The sequence below is a fragment of the Indicator indicator genome, chromosome 15, assembly GCF_027791375.1.
Source record: "Indicator indicator isolate 239-I01 chromosome 15, UM_Iind_1.1, whole genome shotgun sequence".
NCBI classification, from domain to species: domain Eukaryota; kingdom Metazoa; phylum Chordata; class Aves; order Piciformes; family Indicatoridae; genus Indicator; species Indicator indicator.
Window position 1 is genome coordinate 15474177 of NC_072024.1, and position 19160 is coordinate 15493336.

The 19160-nt window shown below is 35.7% G+C and overlaps 1 protein-coding gene across 1 annotated transcript in view; it reads right to left on the reverse strand.

The window, feature by feature from the left end:
* Window positions 1-19160, reverse strand: part of CACNA2D3 (calcium voltage-gated channel auxiliary subunit alpha2delta 3) — a 409143-nt gene that overhangs the window by 122353 nt on the left and 267630 nt on the right. The window contains exon 13 of the mRNA XM_054387292.1: window positions 17365-17498. Within this exon, the coding sequence (XP_054243267.1) occupies window positions 17365-17498 (134 nt within the window). The remainder of the gene's footprint in view (window positions 1-17364; window positions 17499-19160) is intronic.

Genomic DNA, 19160 nt, shown 5'->3' on the forward strand with positions numbered 1-19160 from the left:
CTGTTTTCTCATCAGATATGGTATCAGACTTGAGCAAATATAATTCAATGTAAGAATTGTTTTAGTTTTAAAACCAGCCATTCTTGGTTTATAAACATCTAAACCTAGAGTTATTATGAATGAAATTGTCATTAGGAGTGGTTTAACATTAAAGTAGAAGCTTGAATTCTCTATGACAAAGAAAAGAACAACAAAATGGTAATAGAAAGTTACTGACTGCTTATGCAAACATATGCATAATATACAATAATGTATGCATAGAACAATACATTGCTGTAAACACAAGTATGATTACATGTACATATATGCAAACAAAAGGTAAGTGTTTATGCATATATGCATATTTCTGTCACACACATGTTCTTTGACAAGGTCAGCCATACCTGGCTGTATGCACAGTAGTTACTGTAAGCAACAACTCATGTAAAAAAGTCATGAAGAGCAGGCAGTATACTCCAGTAGATGTAAAATACCTTACTTATCAAGAGTTGAAAAACAGGTTCTGTTTTCACTTTAGGAAAAAGAAAACCCATTTAAGGTTACAGAGAGGAACTAAGAAAAATAAACTATTGCAGGCACAACACAGTTTTCCCTTTTTCTGAATTCTTCTCCTCTTTCATACTCAGAGAGAAGTTCACCATGCACAGCAATATAGCCTTGTGCGAAATCCACATTCTCAGAAAATTTCTTTTCCCAATACAAATTATTTTTTTGCAGGCATCAGCTGAACACAAAACCAGGCAGGTGAATCAATACCAAATGCTTCAAGACCTCTGCTGTGATTCTTACCTTCTGTTCTTGCTCTGACTTAAACCAGATAGAAAAACCTTCCACAGAGTACTCTGCTACAAGCTAATGTGCACATTATTGTATGTCATGAAAGAGACTTGTCATGTGATGTCTAATTCACAAATGCTGAAAGCAGCCAGCCATAATTTCTGTTTTCACAATATAAAGTGTAACAAAATTCACGTCAGTGGGAATTACTGCAAATAAAATCATTTCATCCTTAAAACCTGAATTATGCAATAGCAAAATACAAGCCATGGTCTCATTAAAGTATAACTTATATCTGTTTCTCTAAAAGTCTGCTGTTAAAGTAATTGATTATATAGACTGATATACAAGGGTTGCTGCAGAAATTGCAGGTACCTGATGAACTGTAAATACATGAGCTAAATGCTCTATAATAGGTTAGAGCATTATTTAGAGCAGTTTAAACATTTTCTGAATGTTTAGCTACTTACTAGTCTTCAACTTCGTTTACTGTGATAAGTGGAACCATTTTCTTTCATTCAAATAGAAGAAAGTTGCAATATGAATTTTTTAGTTCCCTATTGTAGCACTGAAACTGGTTTTCTAACGCTGCCCTTTTGTTTCTTTGATGCCACTTTCTTGCTATATAGGTGTAAAAATTATAAGCATCCTTTCACTGATATTTCAGATAAGGACAGGTGCAGTAAAGAATGATGTCTATATCTCCCCCTTTGGAATATGTACTAAAGAACTCTACAGCTTGCCCAAACTCACCAGACATAGCAAACCCCTTTGTTTCACTATGAGATGATTTGTAAGCTATGTTCTTTAAAAAACAGTACTCCAAGTACAAGCACCAATATAAAAAGTTAGGTACAGGATTATAGTTCCAGAAATACTTCCAGAAAACACTCAAACTAAATTAGAAAGCTTATAGTCCAAATACAGTGGAGATAGGTTTGGGGAGTGGGGGCAGGAAGAGCATTAAAAATAAACACGAAAACCCAAAACACAAATTCATGAACACATGCAATGCTCTATCAAGACTTCAAATGTAAATTGAATACTTATGTAAATATTAGTACTCTCAGATGTAGTTATTACTACTTGTTTTCAGAACTTGAGTTCACTCGTGTTTTAGTACATCCATTCAGATAGACGTGGATTGGTCAAGCTTTCCCATGTGAGGGGAGTTACAGGTTACATGCATGTGAGGATTTCCTATTGATAATTAATTCATAAATTAGATGCTATACACTTTTATGTATGAAACTATGCCTATTGCTTTTACAGAGATTATTTTCAAGATTATTTTGATCCGAGTTTAAAAATCAGAGTTCCATATTCTGTCACCAAATTTAGTCAGTCCCATTTATAGCTGTTTATAAAATCAAGAATATTTCCTTGCTCTGAAATATTAATTAATGAATGCCTTATTAAGATTATTAGGGTTAGCAGATGAAATTTACATTCCATTATGCTTTTTCCTGGGTTGGCATTCCTGTCACTTTTCACCTAAGCTTCAAAATCCAACTTCACAGTCCTATCCTTAAAAAAAAAAAAAAAATTGTTAAAGCCAGACAAATCTTCATTCTGTTACTGATTTTAAACTTGGCTGTTACAAGATCTTACATGTCAGCAATTCAGTTTAATAACTGCTACAAATTCCTTTGAAATAAACTACAGAGGTTTGTCTGACATTACTCCTTCTGGGAGGCCATAGGAAACAAATAATTTTCCTAACAATAACAGTAATAGTCCTCTGGCTTGACCCTTTATTGCATAGTCTAAAACTGCCTGTCTCTGTGTAAAACCCAGTGGGTACCTCTGATTCCTGTGGTTTGCTTTATACACTGCCAAGAGGCAGTGCTGCAGTAAACTATGTGATCCTTCCCTGGCCTTCCAAGAGCACTGCAGATCTTTCTATTCTGCTTGCAGTTATGGTAAGCTATGCCACTTTTGGTGTTTTTATCCAGATCTGATCATATAAAAATACATTGATTCTTTGTTTTTTCCATTAATGTCTCTTCCTTCTCCTGGTGATTGTCTCTAAAGAAGATACATGATAGGGCACATAACTGTTTTACTTGCTCCTAGTGTATGATCTTGCTAATGCAGGTTTTGTTACAATGGCTGTGGCTGAGATGCAGGGAGGAAGCCTGACCATTTGCTGTCTCCTGGTTGTTGCAGGTTGGATTAGGAGAAGGGAAGGGTATTTTCCTCCATAAAAGCAATTAGTAAGAAAAGGCAGGAGCCTGCAGACCTGTAAGCACCAGGAGAAACCTGAGAGAAAAGTGGACTTAGGGATCTTGATGAAACTGCAAATTTTGCTGCAATCTAAAAAACAAGAGATAAATTAAAGAGTGAGATTAGAACATAGGGCCTTGCAAGGACACAGTGAAGAAAAAGGAGGGGGATTCTTTTAACCTATCTTTCCCAGAAAACACAAATTTTCTTTACTAACCAATTCTTTTTTTCTTTTTTATTACTCTATTTTGTATTGCAAAACAATATCTTTCAGTATCTCAAGTCCCCTGAAGTTCATAGTATGCTTGATTCCGGTAAGACATGTTGAGAATTCCACCTCTAAATTCAGGTCAACTGAGGGTCCTGTCACAGAATGTAACACAGAAGAAACAACTGTAGGAGGTCTTCCAATACCGTTGTTGCACACAGTTGTCATGCTTTCCACATTTGCAAATAATCTGGTATTGTTTTGGGCCCTTCATGGAAATGTGTTTGGTATTATCAGAAAAAGAAAAATTAAAGACACTACTAACACAGTAAACAAACCCAGACAGGCAAAGAAGTCCAACATCAAGGATGTTGCACTACTTCTTGGATCAGATAACCATGAGGCCAACACAAGTGAAACAAATAAAACCATAAAAAGACCTGAAATACTCTTCTTAGAAGCAGGAGGCATATATTACAGAACCAGTAGATCTGTACTCCACACCAGACCTCATAAAAGTCCCTCCCTATATTTCCTATAGGCTCCCTTTAAGTACTGGAAGGCTGCTGTAAGGTCTTCCCAAACCCTTCTCTTCTCTAGGGTAAACCCCAAGTTGTATGTACTATGTAGCTGAATGTACTAGATTATCCAAAGAAACCAAGTCTAGAAGTCTTAAAGTAAAATATACTAGAATTATGAAGTTATTGTTCTTTTGGAACAGAATTCAACCTTCTGTTTGTTTGAAGAAGAGCAAAAAAAAAGCAATCTGCAAGAGACTTTCTTGTAATACAGAGAAAAAATAATATATAATCCATTTTTTGTTTTTCTAATAATGATTGCATGAAATTATCTTTGCAAAGAATTATTGTATTGCAGGTAATTTTTGTAAGCATTCACAAATAAAGATACAATTCTTCTTTTACATCACTGACCTCTTTTCCAGTCCTATTCTCCTACAAAGCATTTACATGTCACCAGTCTCAGAAAAAGGCTAACTACCCTGCTGCATAATCAGGTCAACAGAGATGCCAGTAAGTAATTAACAGATATAAATACTATCTTGATAGTACAGTCATTTCTGTAAATAGTTTCTGGTCTGCACCAAATTTAACATCTATGAATATATAAGTTGATGGTGGTTTGCAATGTTCAGACTCATCCTGAACATGTCATGTCCTGATTCTGAATTTGCCACTGAATTTATGTATTAGAACTTTTAGATTTTAGAAATAGACTCTCAGGAAAGATGTGAAATATTGTGGCAAGCACATAGGGAGAAGGATATCACATATAGCAGTGAAGCTCCTCAGAAAAGAATGAGGCAAAAAAGAACAGAAAAGAACAGCTCAGTGCATATATGTGCCAGCTGCTGTGTAATCACAGGATCACAGGAAGTTAGGGGTTGGAAAGGACCTCTGGAGATCATCTAGTCCAACCCTGTTGCCAGAGCAGGACCATAGAATCTAATGCAGCTCACACAGGCATGCTTCCAGATGGGACTCCACAACCTCTCTGGGGAGCCTATTCCAGTGCTCTATGACCCTTACAGTAAAGAAGTTCCTCCTCATGTTGAGGTAGAACCTCCTGTGATGTAGTTTATATCCATTGCCCCCAGTCCTATCACAGGGTGCAATGGAGAAGAGTCTGCGCCTCCTTCTTGACACTCAGCCCTCAGATACTTATAAACATTTATCAAATCCCCTCTCAGTTTTCTCTTCTCCAGACTAAATAGCCCCAGGTCTCTCAGCCTCTCCTCATAGGGCATGTGCTCCAGTCCCTTAACCATCCTTGATCCCTGTCCCTCTTGAACTGGGGAGCCCAAAACTGGACACAATATTCCAGGTGAGGTCTCACCAGGGCAGAGGAGAGGGGGAGGAGAACCTCTCTTGATCTGCTGGACAGAGTCCTCTTAATGCACCTCAGGATCCCATTGGCCACCTTCGCCACAAGGACACATTGCTGTCCCATGGATAACTTGGTATCCACCAGGATTCCCAGGTCCTTCTCCACAGGGCTGCTCTCTAGCAGATCACCTCCTAACCTGTACTGGTGAGGTTTATTATTCCTTCCCAGATACAGGACTCTGCACTTTATCCTGTGGAATACAGCTTATCTGTTTATGGTATCATATAAAATAATTAAACAGAGGTAATGGTTCCTTTACATGCATAAAGAAATGGAAAGCATTTCATACATTGCTAGGGCAGGCTTTCACAGCTCTTCCTAAAAATGGCAAAAATTTGGGAGAGAACAGAAAAAACATCCAAAGTCTCTTTAAAATGTACTTTGTTGCTGTATGACACAGCATTCAAATAATTTAAATCACAAAAACTATGATCTGCGCACTTATTCTCCACTTACTACAATCATTTAAGTACTGGGGGCATCATATACAATTACATGCCTATGTGGAGGAAAAAACAAAATTCAGCCTCCTGATGGGATCTTCCTGATGTTAAAATTGAAGTATAAATATTAAAAGAGTGACATTAACTGGGCCAACATCTGAAGATGCACTTGATTTTTCAAGGGATTCAATACCAAATCCTTCCTTGTTCAAATAATTGTTTTACTGTGCTCCCACTGATTTTGCAGTAACTACAGCTTTTTAGTCAAGGACAGACTGTGCACTGCATGCAAAGTATACCAGTGAGAGGAAATGTAAATGTTGCTATGGAGAAGACAGTCATTAAATATAGATGAAAGCTACAGTTCTACTCCTCTCTTCACAAAAAACTCTATGACAGAAAGAAGTCAGCTCTTGTAGAACATGCAAAAGAGAAAACACAGGAGCTGCAAACATATCAGATAGGAATCAAGAGCAGAGCACACTATGAAGCTACACATACATTCCAAAGATCTTTGTAACAAAATGGCTCCACTCTTTGCAGAGTTTACACATTTTGTAACATACATAACTCTTTATTAATGTAAGTGATGGCTAATTTCTAATGCACTGTTTAGCAATCTTTTTTTTTAAATTGAGAGTCATCAACACAAAACATGGTATAATCTAAATATGGTCAAATTTTAAAAGTTAGTCAAATGATAACACACCTGAATTTCTATTAAAGTGGATAGAAAAGAAATCCATACTCATAAGAAAATTACTGTAAGAATAACTGACTAAACACTGGAGCACACTGCCCAGAGAGCTTGAGATGTTCAAAACCTAATTGGACATAGTTCTGGGCAACCTTGCTCTGATAAATCCTGATTGAGTACAGGGCTGGAATAGATGATCTAAAGGAGGTCCCTTCCAGACTCTTATTCTGCAAATGTGGCTGCGATTCTTTATACTGCATCATGAACTGTTCTCTCTTTTTAATGAATACAGAATATTTAGAGGAGAGATTGTATTTAAATTACTCAATGATTACTTTAAAAGGAAGGTTTGATTAGACACTTTAGTCATAAATAACTAATTATATTTTTAACAATTATGCTAATTTAAAAAATAAGCTGCATGATTGAAGATTGAAGTAACAGAACTGATTCATGGAATGAGACACTCCATGACCATTCCACACACCATGAACAAAATTTTGGCCTCTTGCATGTGTGTTTAAAAGGAGTGAGTTCTCCTTTTAGCATTACATCAATAAGGAAAAACTTTCCTGGAATAAACCTAACTATACTGAATATTGAGGTCTTTATCGTTTTGCTGTTATATAAAGGTCATTGGCTGCAATAGAACAAAAAGCTTTGAACTGTTCCTTGGTATCAGTATACTGTTTCTAATGCATATTCTTTTGTAGTATATATGAGATGCTAAATAATCACCATTATAAAGAGACAAAGAAAACAACCAACCAACCAAAAAAAAAACCCCAAATCAAACAAAGAAAAAAACCACCCACCCAACCAAAACCCAAAACAAACTACACAAAAACCCCAACAAAGGCAAATAATTTTCTGTAAAAGGTGTCCTTAAATAGAATGCCACTGTAGTGCAACCTCTAGTTGCAGTTCTTAGGGATTTTAATGTACCAACCCTTAGTTTACAGTTCTTAGGGATTTTAATGGTTTACCTAGAACTAAGCAATGTAAACTAATATTCAGGATGATTGCATTTTCCTTCTGAAAAAAAAATATGACATCAATGCAGGTGAAATGGCTTTTGTGAATTCTGGAGAAATCACAAGTGTTCTAAACATCTCTTGCTGATGTTGCTGAACAACATGCATTTACCAACTAACTAGCTAATAATTGAGGGAAATGTTTTCTTGGAAAGGCCTGATTTGGCAAAATACAATGGTGTGGAGAAAGGTTGAACAGCTTGCTGTCAAGCAGTAAGAACATTAGTAGGAAATATCCTGTTATTTGTATTATAAAGCATATTTCTGAATAAATTCTCCAGCAATTACTAACTTCAAAGTAAATACCAGTCATAATGACTGTGATAAACATTAACCTTAATGTGTATACTGTATTATGTGCATGGTGGACTTGTATGTTAAATCTCCTGATTATACAAGAATATCTAAAAATAACTAACAACTTCAATATCTGAAGAACAATAGACTAAAGAGAACATTATTTCCTTTCATTCTCTCATCTACTTTTCTTTTTTTACACTGAATTCTACCACTGCAGCAAAGCTTGAATGGCACCAATAATTTAATAAGTCTTTCTTATTATTTCAAGCTTTTACTCCATCAGTGCTGATAAAGTATATTTCATCTTCATTGCCCTCTTTCTCCCAAAAAGTCAAAAAATGGCATATGAGATCAAAGGATAGGATTTAGTACATTATACTAAGTTCAGTGCTTTCCTACATTTTCATTTACCCTAAAAAAAGAAAATCTCTTATGTGAAAACTTAAGATGAAAACAGAAGGAAAAAAAAAGTAATATATCTGACAAAATAGCTACAATTTCCTTATAATTAAGTCAATTTCACTGAAAATGGATGCAAAAAGATCAAAGACAAGCAATTATCAGCTGTAAATTTCGTTAAGTACTTATTTGCAGTAAGAACAGACATATCCTCCTAAATTGTGGATTCACTATAGAATACGGAGATCTACAAACAAATTCTCCTTCTAGTTAATGAGTTGTCACCTTTGAGTTTACTTCCATGTCTCAACAAAACCAGAGAATTCCCCATGAAACAAGCTGGAAATGAAAAGCATTTTCTGTCCCCTCACCTAAAGGCACAGTATGTCATCAGCACTCTGCAGCTGGAAATGGTCCCAGGCTGCTCTATCTCTAGTGTGCAGGTGTCTGCAAATGAGACCAATACCCTTTCGGCATGAATATGCCTGTTAGTCAAGTTTAACAAGCAGAGCAATTCTTTGTAATTTGTATATAGTAACTGGTGGAAGAACAGCCAGCAGGAGAAACCAACAAACATTTGTAATTCTAGGGTTTCTTTTTGACATGTATCCCATCAGTTTTCATATAAGAAGAAACAATAATTTGGTGCAAAGAAATCATGCCACGAGACACACCACATTTACAGCAGAAGCAGCTGTAAATAATATAATATCTAATAATATAATATCTTTATGTTGAATAGCTCTCAAAACAGCAAAACTTTAACATTCAAATCTTACTGAATTTTCTGGCTTCTGAAATTTAATCACAGAATGTGTTTCATCAATGTAACCGTTCTGAAACACTTTTAGAGCAGTAAATGCTGGATTGGCCAAGCACTAGCAAGGACTCCATGACTTTTAAGACCCAGGCAAAGAACACTTTTGTGGGAACCCTGTAGAAGTGGACACTACAGTCTCAGAAAGCTGAACATGTTTGTGAGTGTACTCACATTCTGCTCTTCATTCTTGAGATCTCATAGACCAACAATTACTGAGTTGAGCTATGCTGTCTTACTGTGTCCTTACACTCTCTGCCCTTTCTAAGCACCTGGCAATTCTTACTTGTTACTTTGATTGTAAATTATATCAGGAAGCTGTCTGATTTAACCCTGTCATGGTACATCATCTACTATAGTAGGACCTCTGTGGGTTATTAAAATTTGTAGGTATGGATAATAATATCAGTAATGGCCAGTGACAAAATTGGAGTTGAAGTCAGTGAAGAAGGGGAAAATCCACATTAAAATGGTCAGTACAACCTGAAAAAAAAAAAAAAAAGTGACCTTTGAAACAGTAAAATATTCTGTGGGGAGTCACAGCATTTTGTAAGAAAGGAAACAGAAACAGAAGGGCATTACTGAATTACACTGTACAAGAACAAGCTAATAGCATCATTGGGAAGGAGGTTATCTTCTGGAAAAAAAAAAAATCTTGGTCAGATATGACAAGGGTTGTAAAAAAGTAATTTAGTTTAAATATCTGGACATGCAAATGAAAAGATGGAAGAATGTTAGAAGGATGTTAAAGCACTTGAACATGGTAGAATTTCCCTGTTCTCATTTGAAACATCATTTAAAATAAAAAAGTAAATAGCACTAAAATATTCCTTTGCCTATCAAACTGAGAATATACTCTGAAAAGAGGTGAGTTTTGACTCTTTAAATCAATGTTTCTGCAGGAACTACTTTTATTTGAAATTAGATATTTAATCTCTCTGTGCTCCAGTGATGCAAGATGAACAGAGACAGAGGTCAAACTATAGTTACCCTATATAAAATACTATAAAAGAGACCAAATATATAGCTAAAAGATGTAACACTGCTCTGATTTCCTTTCTATGGTTTAAACTAATGCTTGTCTTATTTGCACCACAGTGGGAGTAGAGCTGCTTAAGATTTAGCTTTGCTGTGGCATTACAGCTGCTTGCTGATGTCGCAGGAAGAAGATAAAAATAAGTTCTATATGAATGCCTCCGAGTACAAAGTGCTGTAAAATGCATTTAAAGAAATCAACTGCATATCTCAAAGTTTGAACAAGGACAATTTGCATTCTGCATTTCTCATGTAAATGTACACTAGGAAAAATAATTATAATAGTAATCCATTTCAATGGAAATAAAGTAGTGTAATATTTATAGTCTGTGCCAGAGTTATAATGACTGTGGGGCGAGAAGTGAAGTGCCTCAGCATGTTCCACATGTTTTTAACACTGTTTCTAAAGGCTCTGGAGGCTATTAAATTTAATGAACCCATCTGCTATGAAATAGAGGTCCAAACATAATCAGTTTTCTCAGTGCCATATAATACAGATGGCATTCCATGTTCCACATCCCCAGCAGGAAATTTTATGTTCCTCTTTAAGTGTAGGACTTTTGTTTTTGTTTTTGATGTTTTAAACATCTTTTTGATGTATCACATATAGCATTTTATAGTGTAAATGCCATATACAGCAATCCATATGAAAAGTGTTAATTCATTAAAATAAATATTGTTATTTCCTCACAACATTTTTTTCTAATGACTTTGACAACTAGCAATTAGCTCTCTGTAGTAATATTCTTTGCTTAATGCAATCACTGAAAATTGCCCTAATAGTGTAAGTTCCAGCACTAGCAGTAAAGTAAACATGTAATTTATCAAATGGAGCAGTTTACTTCAAAAAGCTGAAAAGTACACATATACATGCAGCCATACATCTGCACTGATGCCATCTATTCTTATACATGTCCTTATGTGTATATCCTGTGTTTGCATGGAACAATGCACAAATCATTTAAAGTATACATACTCCCACTATGTCATTATGGATTTTATGTTCCTTTGCACATCCCAGTGTTCGTTTCAAGGGTCTCAGTTTGTGTGTTTTATTGGGACACATTGCACCAGGACTCTTGTACTGGTGTGTGATCAAGGGCCCTCACCTCACATTTAAGTGGCACAGCATTCCTTGCACTGATTAGCACCCCACTGCCTAACATAAGTAAATCAGATGTGCACTTTCTAACAGAAAACAACACCCATTGTTATTTTGAGCTGCACTGGAAAGATAATGAGAGTGCATTAATTCTATTCAGTTGAGCAGTTTATTCATTTACTGTCTGCAGCACTCATTAAGTTTTGACAGTTGACACAGATCTTACTGAATTTGAAACAGTTAATGTTGTTAATGGTAACTCATTTTTTCTATATCCAGCAGTAAAACAAACAGATTAGAATTGTTTAGGAGAAAATGAGAATACTTAATTATGGCAACTGGAGATTATAGGCCAAAGGAACTCATAAAAGTGATGGATCAATTTTTTTTTTTTTAATTGAACTGTCAATGAAGATTTCCATAGGCAGCCAGCTAATCATCAATATAAAAGGATGTTGCACTTATATATAAATACCTCCATAAAGTGTTTTTTTGTTTTTATATATTGTTTGTACAAGCAGCTGCATTGATCATCATTGTTAATGTTTCAAGCACTGGCCCAGACCTAGAAGATCCCAGTGCTAATACAGCAGACCATAATTTCTGGACCAGATGGTCTGCAACTTCAAACTGCAATCAGGTTCTTACAGAAGCTTTGAAAAAGATGAAATGATCAGAGCTGCTTTATTTTTCCAGGAAAATAATTCCCTGGTCTACTTTCTTTTTCTCCCATGTTAGAGTCTTCAAAGGACAACTGCAGATCTGTAGGAGACAAAACGGAGCTTGAAGAACTTTGTTTTAAGGACAAACCTACCTGACAGAAAGCCTTGATGTCCTAACCCTAACCAAAACAACTAACATGTCAAAGCGAGAAAAGGAAACACTCATGGGAGCCTTTGGATCAGTCAGTGGTGATGACATCCTCTGATAAAGAGTTGTAAATTGTTAGAGATTAAGAGACCCTTGGCCACAAAAGGAGGGTCAAAGCATGTAACTAAACTCATAGCGGGGCTGGGGAAAAAAATAGCAACACAGATCTCTAGGTTTTAAAAGGTTTTTTTAAACGTACTGCCTGTGTGTAAATTTTCTTCTTTTCACAGTTACTGATTAATGACATTCTCTGACATTCAGTTCTGCAGTGATTACCAATATTTACTCGCTGTAGACATACAGGAGCTTTCTGAATACTCTAATCCATTTTAATGAATACCAGTACTACAATCTAGAAGTCAGTTTTCTAATGGAGGCCCAGGGAATCTTTTACTGTGATATAAATGCTAATTACATCCACTTCTTCTAACAGCACAATTAACTTGTGCTACCAAATGTATTTGAAGATATCTTTGGGATTAGAAGCTACTGGAAATAGGGTACTATTCATTTTTTTTTTACTTCATAAAAGCTATTTTGTGCATTGAACGCAAAGAAAATTGTGTGAATGAAAGAAGCAGTAAACAGCATTTTCACACCTTACCAGAAACTCCTAGATGGAAAAAATTGCCAGCGTAATAGCTTTCAGAAAGTCTATAGGACTTTCTGTTTAATCTCTGTACATTATACACAGGGCTTCATACACACAATTCCCTTTGCTCCTCTGTAACTGGCTCAGAATTCACCCTTTGAAAAAGAACTACATCCCAGAATCTAAATATTCATGCTGAAAACATTTGGATTCGGATGTGGGATCTGAGAAGTGTGAACTTCCTATTCTTCCTACTGGATTTCTGCAAAGAACTTGAACCAGAGTAAAAATTATGCCTGCATAGTACTTGTTTTTGGTTTGTGGTTTTGGTTTGGGGGTTTTGTTTGGGTTTTTTTGTTTGTTTGTTTTAAGGATGAAGATGAATACATTGAAATTATTTGATCATATATGTAGTAATGTAATTGTAACATCCACCATAAGCATTTCAGAAATACTTAGTCTAGGCTTTAGCTCGGTGGAGCTATCTGATTTGTTGCCCTTGTAAGAGAAAATAAGGTTATTGAACTGTTGCCTTACCAGCAGAGTATCAGTTTCTTTGTCAGATTTTTTTTTTTAATCCTTGCTTCAAAAAAAAAAAAAAAAAAGAAAAATGTGATAATTTCTTTTTTTTTTTTTAAACAGCAATTGTAGAATTCAACTAACATCACTAATTTAATGTACATCCAAGAAGGTGGGGGTAATGCAAATGAAGACATAAAATAGAGTATTTAAACACTGAAGAAATACATAAGAGTAAAAATCAGTCACCATTCATTTTATGACAAATTATGACCTGTAATGACTCAGATAGCTTTTTCAAAAAAAGAAGTCCTAAATTCTGAAGCACTGGCCAGTCACCTCAAAATATTAAATTAAATAATAACTTGCTCTTTTTATGCAGAGGAATCCTCCAATTGGAAACTGAAGAGAGCCAACATAGTAACATATGCCTGAATCTGCTCACAGCTTGAAACTAATAGCCTGAAGGAAATGAACTGAACGGTGCATTAGATTCAGAGAATATATTCAGGTACACTTACGAGAAACAAATTTCACCAGGAAGAGTCAAAAAAAGGTCCAAGTAGGTCAAATTATACGTCCCAATAAACAAATTCTCAATTGCAAGCTTTTAAACAGTGGCAACTCAGAGGACAGTCCAGTCTGTACTTCCTGCAGCAAAAAGTAATTTTTCTCCACATTCCAGATGTTATCCTAAGAATCATTTAAGTGCTTCTGTGGTTTACAGATGGTTACTCACAATCCCAAGAGGCTGCCTTACAAAACTATCTAAGAGTCCATATCAAACTGCTGACTAGAGAGATACAAATGGAAGAGAGACCCAGCCTTGGGAAAGGTGTAGAATTGGGGATCAGAGGGCTCTGAATCAGTGGACTAGACACTGGCTGGCATATCACATGCTTCAATCCCAACATTTTAGCCTAACAGTGTTGGCAGGACTTAAAACTATTAGCCTGTTACAGGACTATCACTCCACTCACTGCGAAGCCGACTTTACAATTAGCCCAAGATAAGCCTATAAAGAAAGATTATTTCTCAAATGAATGATCATTTCGAGTGAGAAATCAGCCCAGCTCTCCACAGACATTAATTTAAATGATTTCATAAATCTGTTATCTTTCCCTGAGAGTATGTGACATCTCTGGAGATTGCATCACTCATGTCAAAACATTTTTCTTTGAAAGAAATGTGGGTTTGAGTCACTGGTATTTCCCACATTAATCCCTGGGTTTAAGGGAAAAAAAAAACAAAGAATTTTCTGATGGAGGTAACTAAAATTGACCCAATGAGCTGTCTGGTTACCTTTTCAAAAAGGTGGGAAACACTCGGGTAAGAACAAAGTCTAGGGCCAGAAAAAAGAGAGCCAGTTCACTCAGAGAAGCCTAGTCTCAGTTGCTTTATAATCCCTTCAACTATCAGAGGTGTAATCCTGACAGTGTCAAAGGCAACACAGACCTGACATACATACAAATTCCTCCATGCTACATTTTCTGCATAATGAATCTTGTGAGGAATTTCCAGTTCTTTTTTTTCTAACAGCAAGTGAAGCACTACAGAGTGTCAAAGCTAGGCTGAACAGGCAGCTTGTAAGAACATTCTGCAGACATCCTTTTACAGGAAAGGTGAACAGACAGAGGAATTAGATGCCTTGGTTTAGTAGCAAAATACTTCTGGGAATATCCCTAAATGGCAACGAACACTTAAATACCGTAACTTCTGGCTTTCACAGATGACTTTGTCCTGGACAAATATTGGATGAGAACAAGCTGAGGCATCAGGGGAAATGTTTTGTATCGTAAGACTATTCCTGTCCAGCTTCTTTCTGTCTGGATCCTAGTATGTTCCAGTATAATTTGCTTGCTTAGAAACAGCACAGCTGGTCAATTAGCTCTGATATTTGGTGAGAAGGGATAGGAGAAGTACATCCCATGCTGTTAGGGCACAATGACATTGATTACAAGCATGTACACATAACCCTGAGAACCTAGCTGTGGCTGTTCTGACAGAGATGGATAAGAACATTTAAGCTGTCTGGAAATATGCTACTAACTTGGAAAGGTCCAAGCAGCAGCCACAAAGGAGAAGGCACACAAACCCTCTGTGAAAATTGAGAAGTTATGGGATATAGAGAATTATTTAGGTGACATTTCCAATGTCAAGACACCAGAGATAGCCAGAAAATCTGTCTCTGAAAATACCACTTGGGCAGCTTCAGATGAGACAAAGGCACATCTGGTGTGTTACAAGGTTCCCTTCATTGCTCTTTCCAGTTTTTTCTTTTAATGTGATTACCCTAATTTATCCTGTTTCTCTGTCTATGAGGGTTTTTTTTGAGGGGAGGAGGAAGAAGGAGAAAGCTAGTTTGCAGCTAAGTAATATGTGTGTGCATATAAGTATGTACATGAGCATACCCATTTATACATGTGTATACCCATTTATACATGTGTATATATACCTAGATAGCTCTGTGTATAGTGACATTAATTAGCCTTAGTCAAGAGAGTGAAAAAAGAAGAGGCAGAGAAGAACCTGCAAGTATTTAATTTGGTTGCAGTAAAACAGCTTTCATCTGGATTTAAGCAGTTCCTTTATTCAAGGATGTAACATCTTTGGGTTTTATTTTCCCGTTTTCTCAAGATTCCCTCTCTACACTCCCTCTAGTGTTCATAAATTCACTTGCATTTACTCACCCCTGCTGTATTCATTTAGTATTTCATGCAACATTAAGTTGTTCATTTTCCTTAGTCTTTCCATAACCTACAGAAGAATCACTGAAAGTTAGAGTAACTTTTCTGAGTATTTTATCCCTGTAATGATCAGAGAAATACAGATTAACAGATGAAAGAAAATAAAGTATAAGATGAATTCTGAAACCGTATTTTGCACTTTGTTGGTAGGTAAAGGGGAAGACTTGCTGTTGAGAAAGAAGGAAGATTTTGTATGCAGCACTTTTGATGCAAGAATTGTAGGCAAAGGACAAGAAGGAGAGTTGCATTAAACCACCACTAGCACGGCTTGCTTCCTGCTACTTTCTCTAGCAAATGCACAAACTCCCTTCAACACATCCACACATCGATTGCTTGAAGCAAATAAAAGCAGTTCAATAAGAGCTAGATGTTCCTAGTCATCTCCCCATTTCATGGGATGCACTGAAGGGATGCTGATAACTAGTAGTTTCTGTTCATCTCATTCTTGTGTTTCAATAAAAGGATTAAAGAGAAGAAACGGGAAAGTGGGTATGTCCTTTTAAAAAACAAAACTAAACCCAAACCAAACCAAAACAACAAAACCAAACAACAAAAAAACCCCAACAACACAGAGATCCAAAGCAGTATTTTTAAGTGACTCTTTGTTTCTCCTTCATAACTGCCATATTAGTATTTATTTTACATTACTCTACCCACAGCCACAACTTAAGAATAGAAAAAAAAAAATCTAAGGAAATGTGAAAATTAGGAAAAACTCTATTTACAGGGTCGGCTTTTTTCCCCCTCTAGAATGCTTTTTTTAAATTGATGCAAAACTAAACCTTCTAGACTCAAACCAAACCAAATTAACCCTCAAATATCAACATGATATTGATGAGATTCTCTCACTTTGCTCTATCTCCATGAAAGGAAAACTTTAACACAGAAAGAATGAAACAGCTTTGCCACTGACTCATCTCTGATAAATGACAGGTATTTGCTACAAATTCTTCTTCTATGGATAATGTGCAAAACAAAGTATTTTATTTGGATCAAAAGAAACATAATATAAAACCAAAATAGCTAAAAACTATTTCAGACCAACCCATGAAAATGAACAACTTTCATCTGCTGATGGTAAATCTGATAACTTACCACAAATGATACAGAAGTATCAGGAGTGCTCAGTTGCTGCATAATGGAAAGTTTTGCTTCAACTCAAATGTTTCACAAGGATATCAAATTGAAATGGACATTTGTGACAACTTTGCTAACTCACCAGCCATTCAATCCACTTTTAAAGGCAGAATCTTCTCATTCTTCCCCACAGTTATTCCCTAGATGTTGACTACTCACCTTTATATACTAAAAATATTGATTCTTGTCACTCCATGCTTTTATACTGACATACTCATTGACATATTTTAATACATATAGAAAAAAATAATCTAGTCAATTTCTGTTCAGTGGCAATTTTGTGTATACTTGGAGGTAATAAATTTTAAAATTATATTGTTACTCATGTTTGTTTCAATTATTTTAGTTGTAATTTACAATGTATAAACACCTGGTAAAGTTCAGCAATCCTGAATTATTTACTTGTAACAAAGATAGAGTCCTTATTCTTACACCAAACTGGGACATTCCAGCAACACAAATCAGATGCACAACTAGTGTTTCTACCACAACTATTTTTGCTCCTAATTCCTCAGAATAGTAAGGGCATGGTAAATGCTTTCTCATGCAAACTTACAGTGCTGTCAATATATGCTTCAGTCCATACTACATCATGCTCTTGGTCAATAACCTTTGGTCGGCTAAGAACATGAAGGTATTCCATGACATTCTCTTGAACATCAGCTAAAGTAGAGATCTGGGTAAAAAACCCTGTGAAAACACAAAATTCCAAGTTATAAACCCAATAGAACAAAAAAGAAGATTACAACAAGGAGTACAATTTATTTTATCTCATCCACTTTGATCAGTTTCAAGAAACATTACAGATCATAATTAGTTACAAAAGAGTAGTTGCATATGCTCTAAAATGGGCATCATCATAGAATGTGACTAAACATCAGGTAATAGCACAAATGGCAGGTCACAGAAAATGTAGGCTACAACTAGAATTGCTGGGCTTAGTGATCACAGCTTTGTTAATCCTTTAAAACATCTCTTACAACCTGAAAGCATTGAGAACAACAGAGGCCACAGCTGTTTGAACTGTCACCACTTCCTTTTCAGTGCTTAAATATCAAGTATCTTTATACATCACAAACTTGGCATCTGGAGCCCACATCATGGAAAGGGTGTCGAAGGACTGACAAGTTTCAAGGCTACAATTTCATCAGGCCTTATTTAAAGGCATCACTTAACCTTCATATACTTTCCTTTTCTTTAATGAGAAAAGACCAATATGGAATTTTCATGATAGAGGCCTTGATACAATTTTAGTCTTGAAAAGATCATAACTTCCATGGAGCTGCAATATTATTCTTCAGCAGAAAACATGGCAGCTGCAAGGAAGTTTTGAGCTGTCTTTATTGTAGATAGGGCAAATTTTGGTGAGACTGCAAGGGTACTGTATAGACTGAATGTTAGAACTTTGCAATTCAGTACACCTGCCAATAATTCATGCACTGCAGCGTGGATGCTTCTAAGTACATTTTACCTGTGTATGAATTAAGACATGGTGTAAGAACAGGCTGTATAGAAGACATAAAAAAATGAGAGAATAGCTTTATGCATATTTTCAACACTTAAGAAAAAAGCACAGGTGGTAAGATTTTTTTTGCAGAACTAATTTAATTATAGTATGATCACAAATATCCCTAGTATAGTATTCATATTGGTCAAATATTCAATATTCTGCTTAAGGAATTTTATTTATTTCATTTTATTTCTATTCAATCCAGTATTATGTGAGGACATTAACTGAAGTTTAAGTCTTGATTCAAAACAGGGCCATTTTTGACCTAGGGTTTTTGAAAGCTTTGTCAACTCTAGAGCATAAAGACTGATACAAATTTAACTAGGAAATCTATACTTGAGAAAGTGTAATTACATGTATTTGCTGGGGGAAAAAAAGAAAATAATTACAGTGTACTTTCAAGAATTATTAGCTTAGTACAGTTATGGGAAAACCCAGTGTATACATTACTCATTCTAAAATGCTGCCTACTCTAATTATGGGATTTCTGAGTCTCTCACTCAGTTCCCTATCTGGTTCTTTTAATTCGGTCTAAATGTCAATACATAATCAAAATATTCCAATATGATCACCTACATAGAGCATCTCATAAATTACACATATACACATGTATGTATGTACATATGCACACTGTGGTTTATAATGCTTTTAACCAAGGATCAAAAATACTTCAGAACTGTGTAAATCACTCATTGTACAGGTGATGACCTGCATTTTCCTAAAGCAGTTCAGAGTGCCTGAACTTTGGTATGTCTCATTTCAGAAAGCTTAAAAGAGAATCAATATCCAGAGGCAATATTCATCACTATTCCTATGTCTCGAGTTACTTACTGAAAACACAG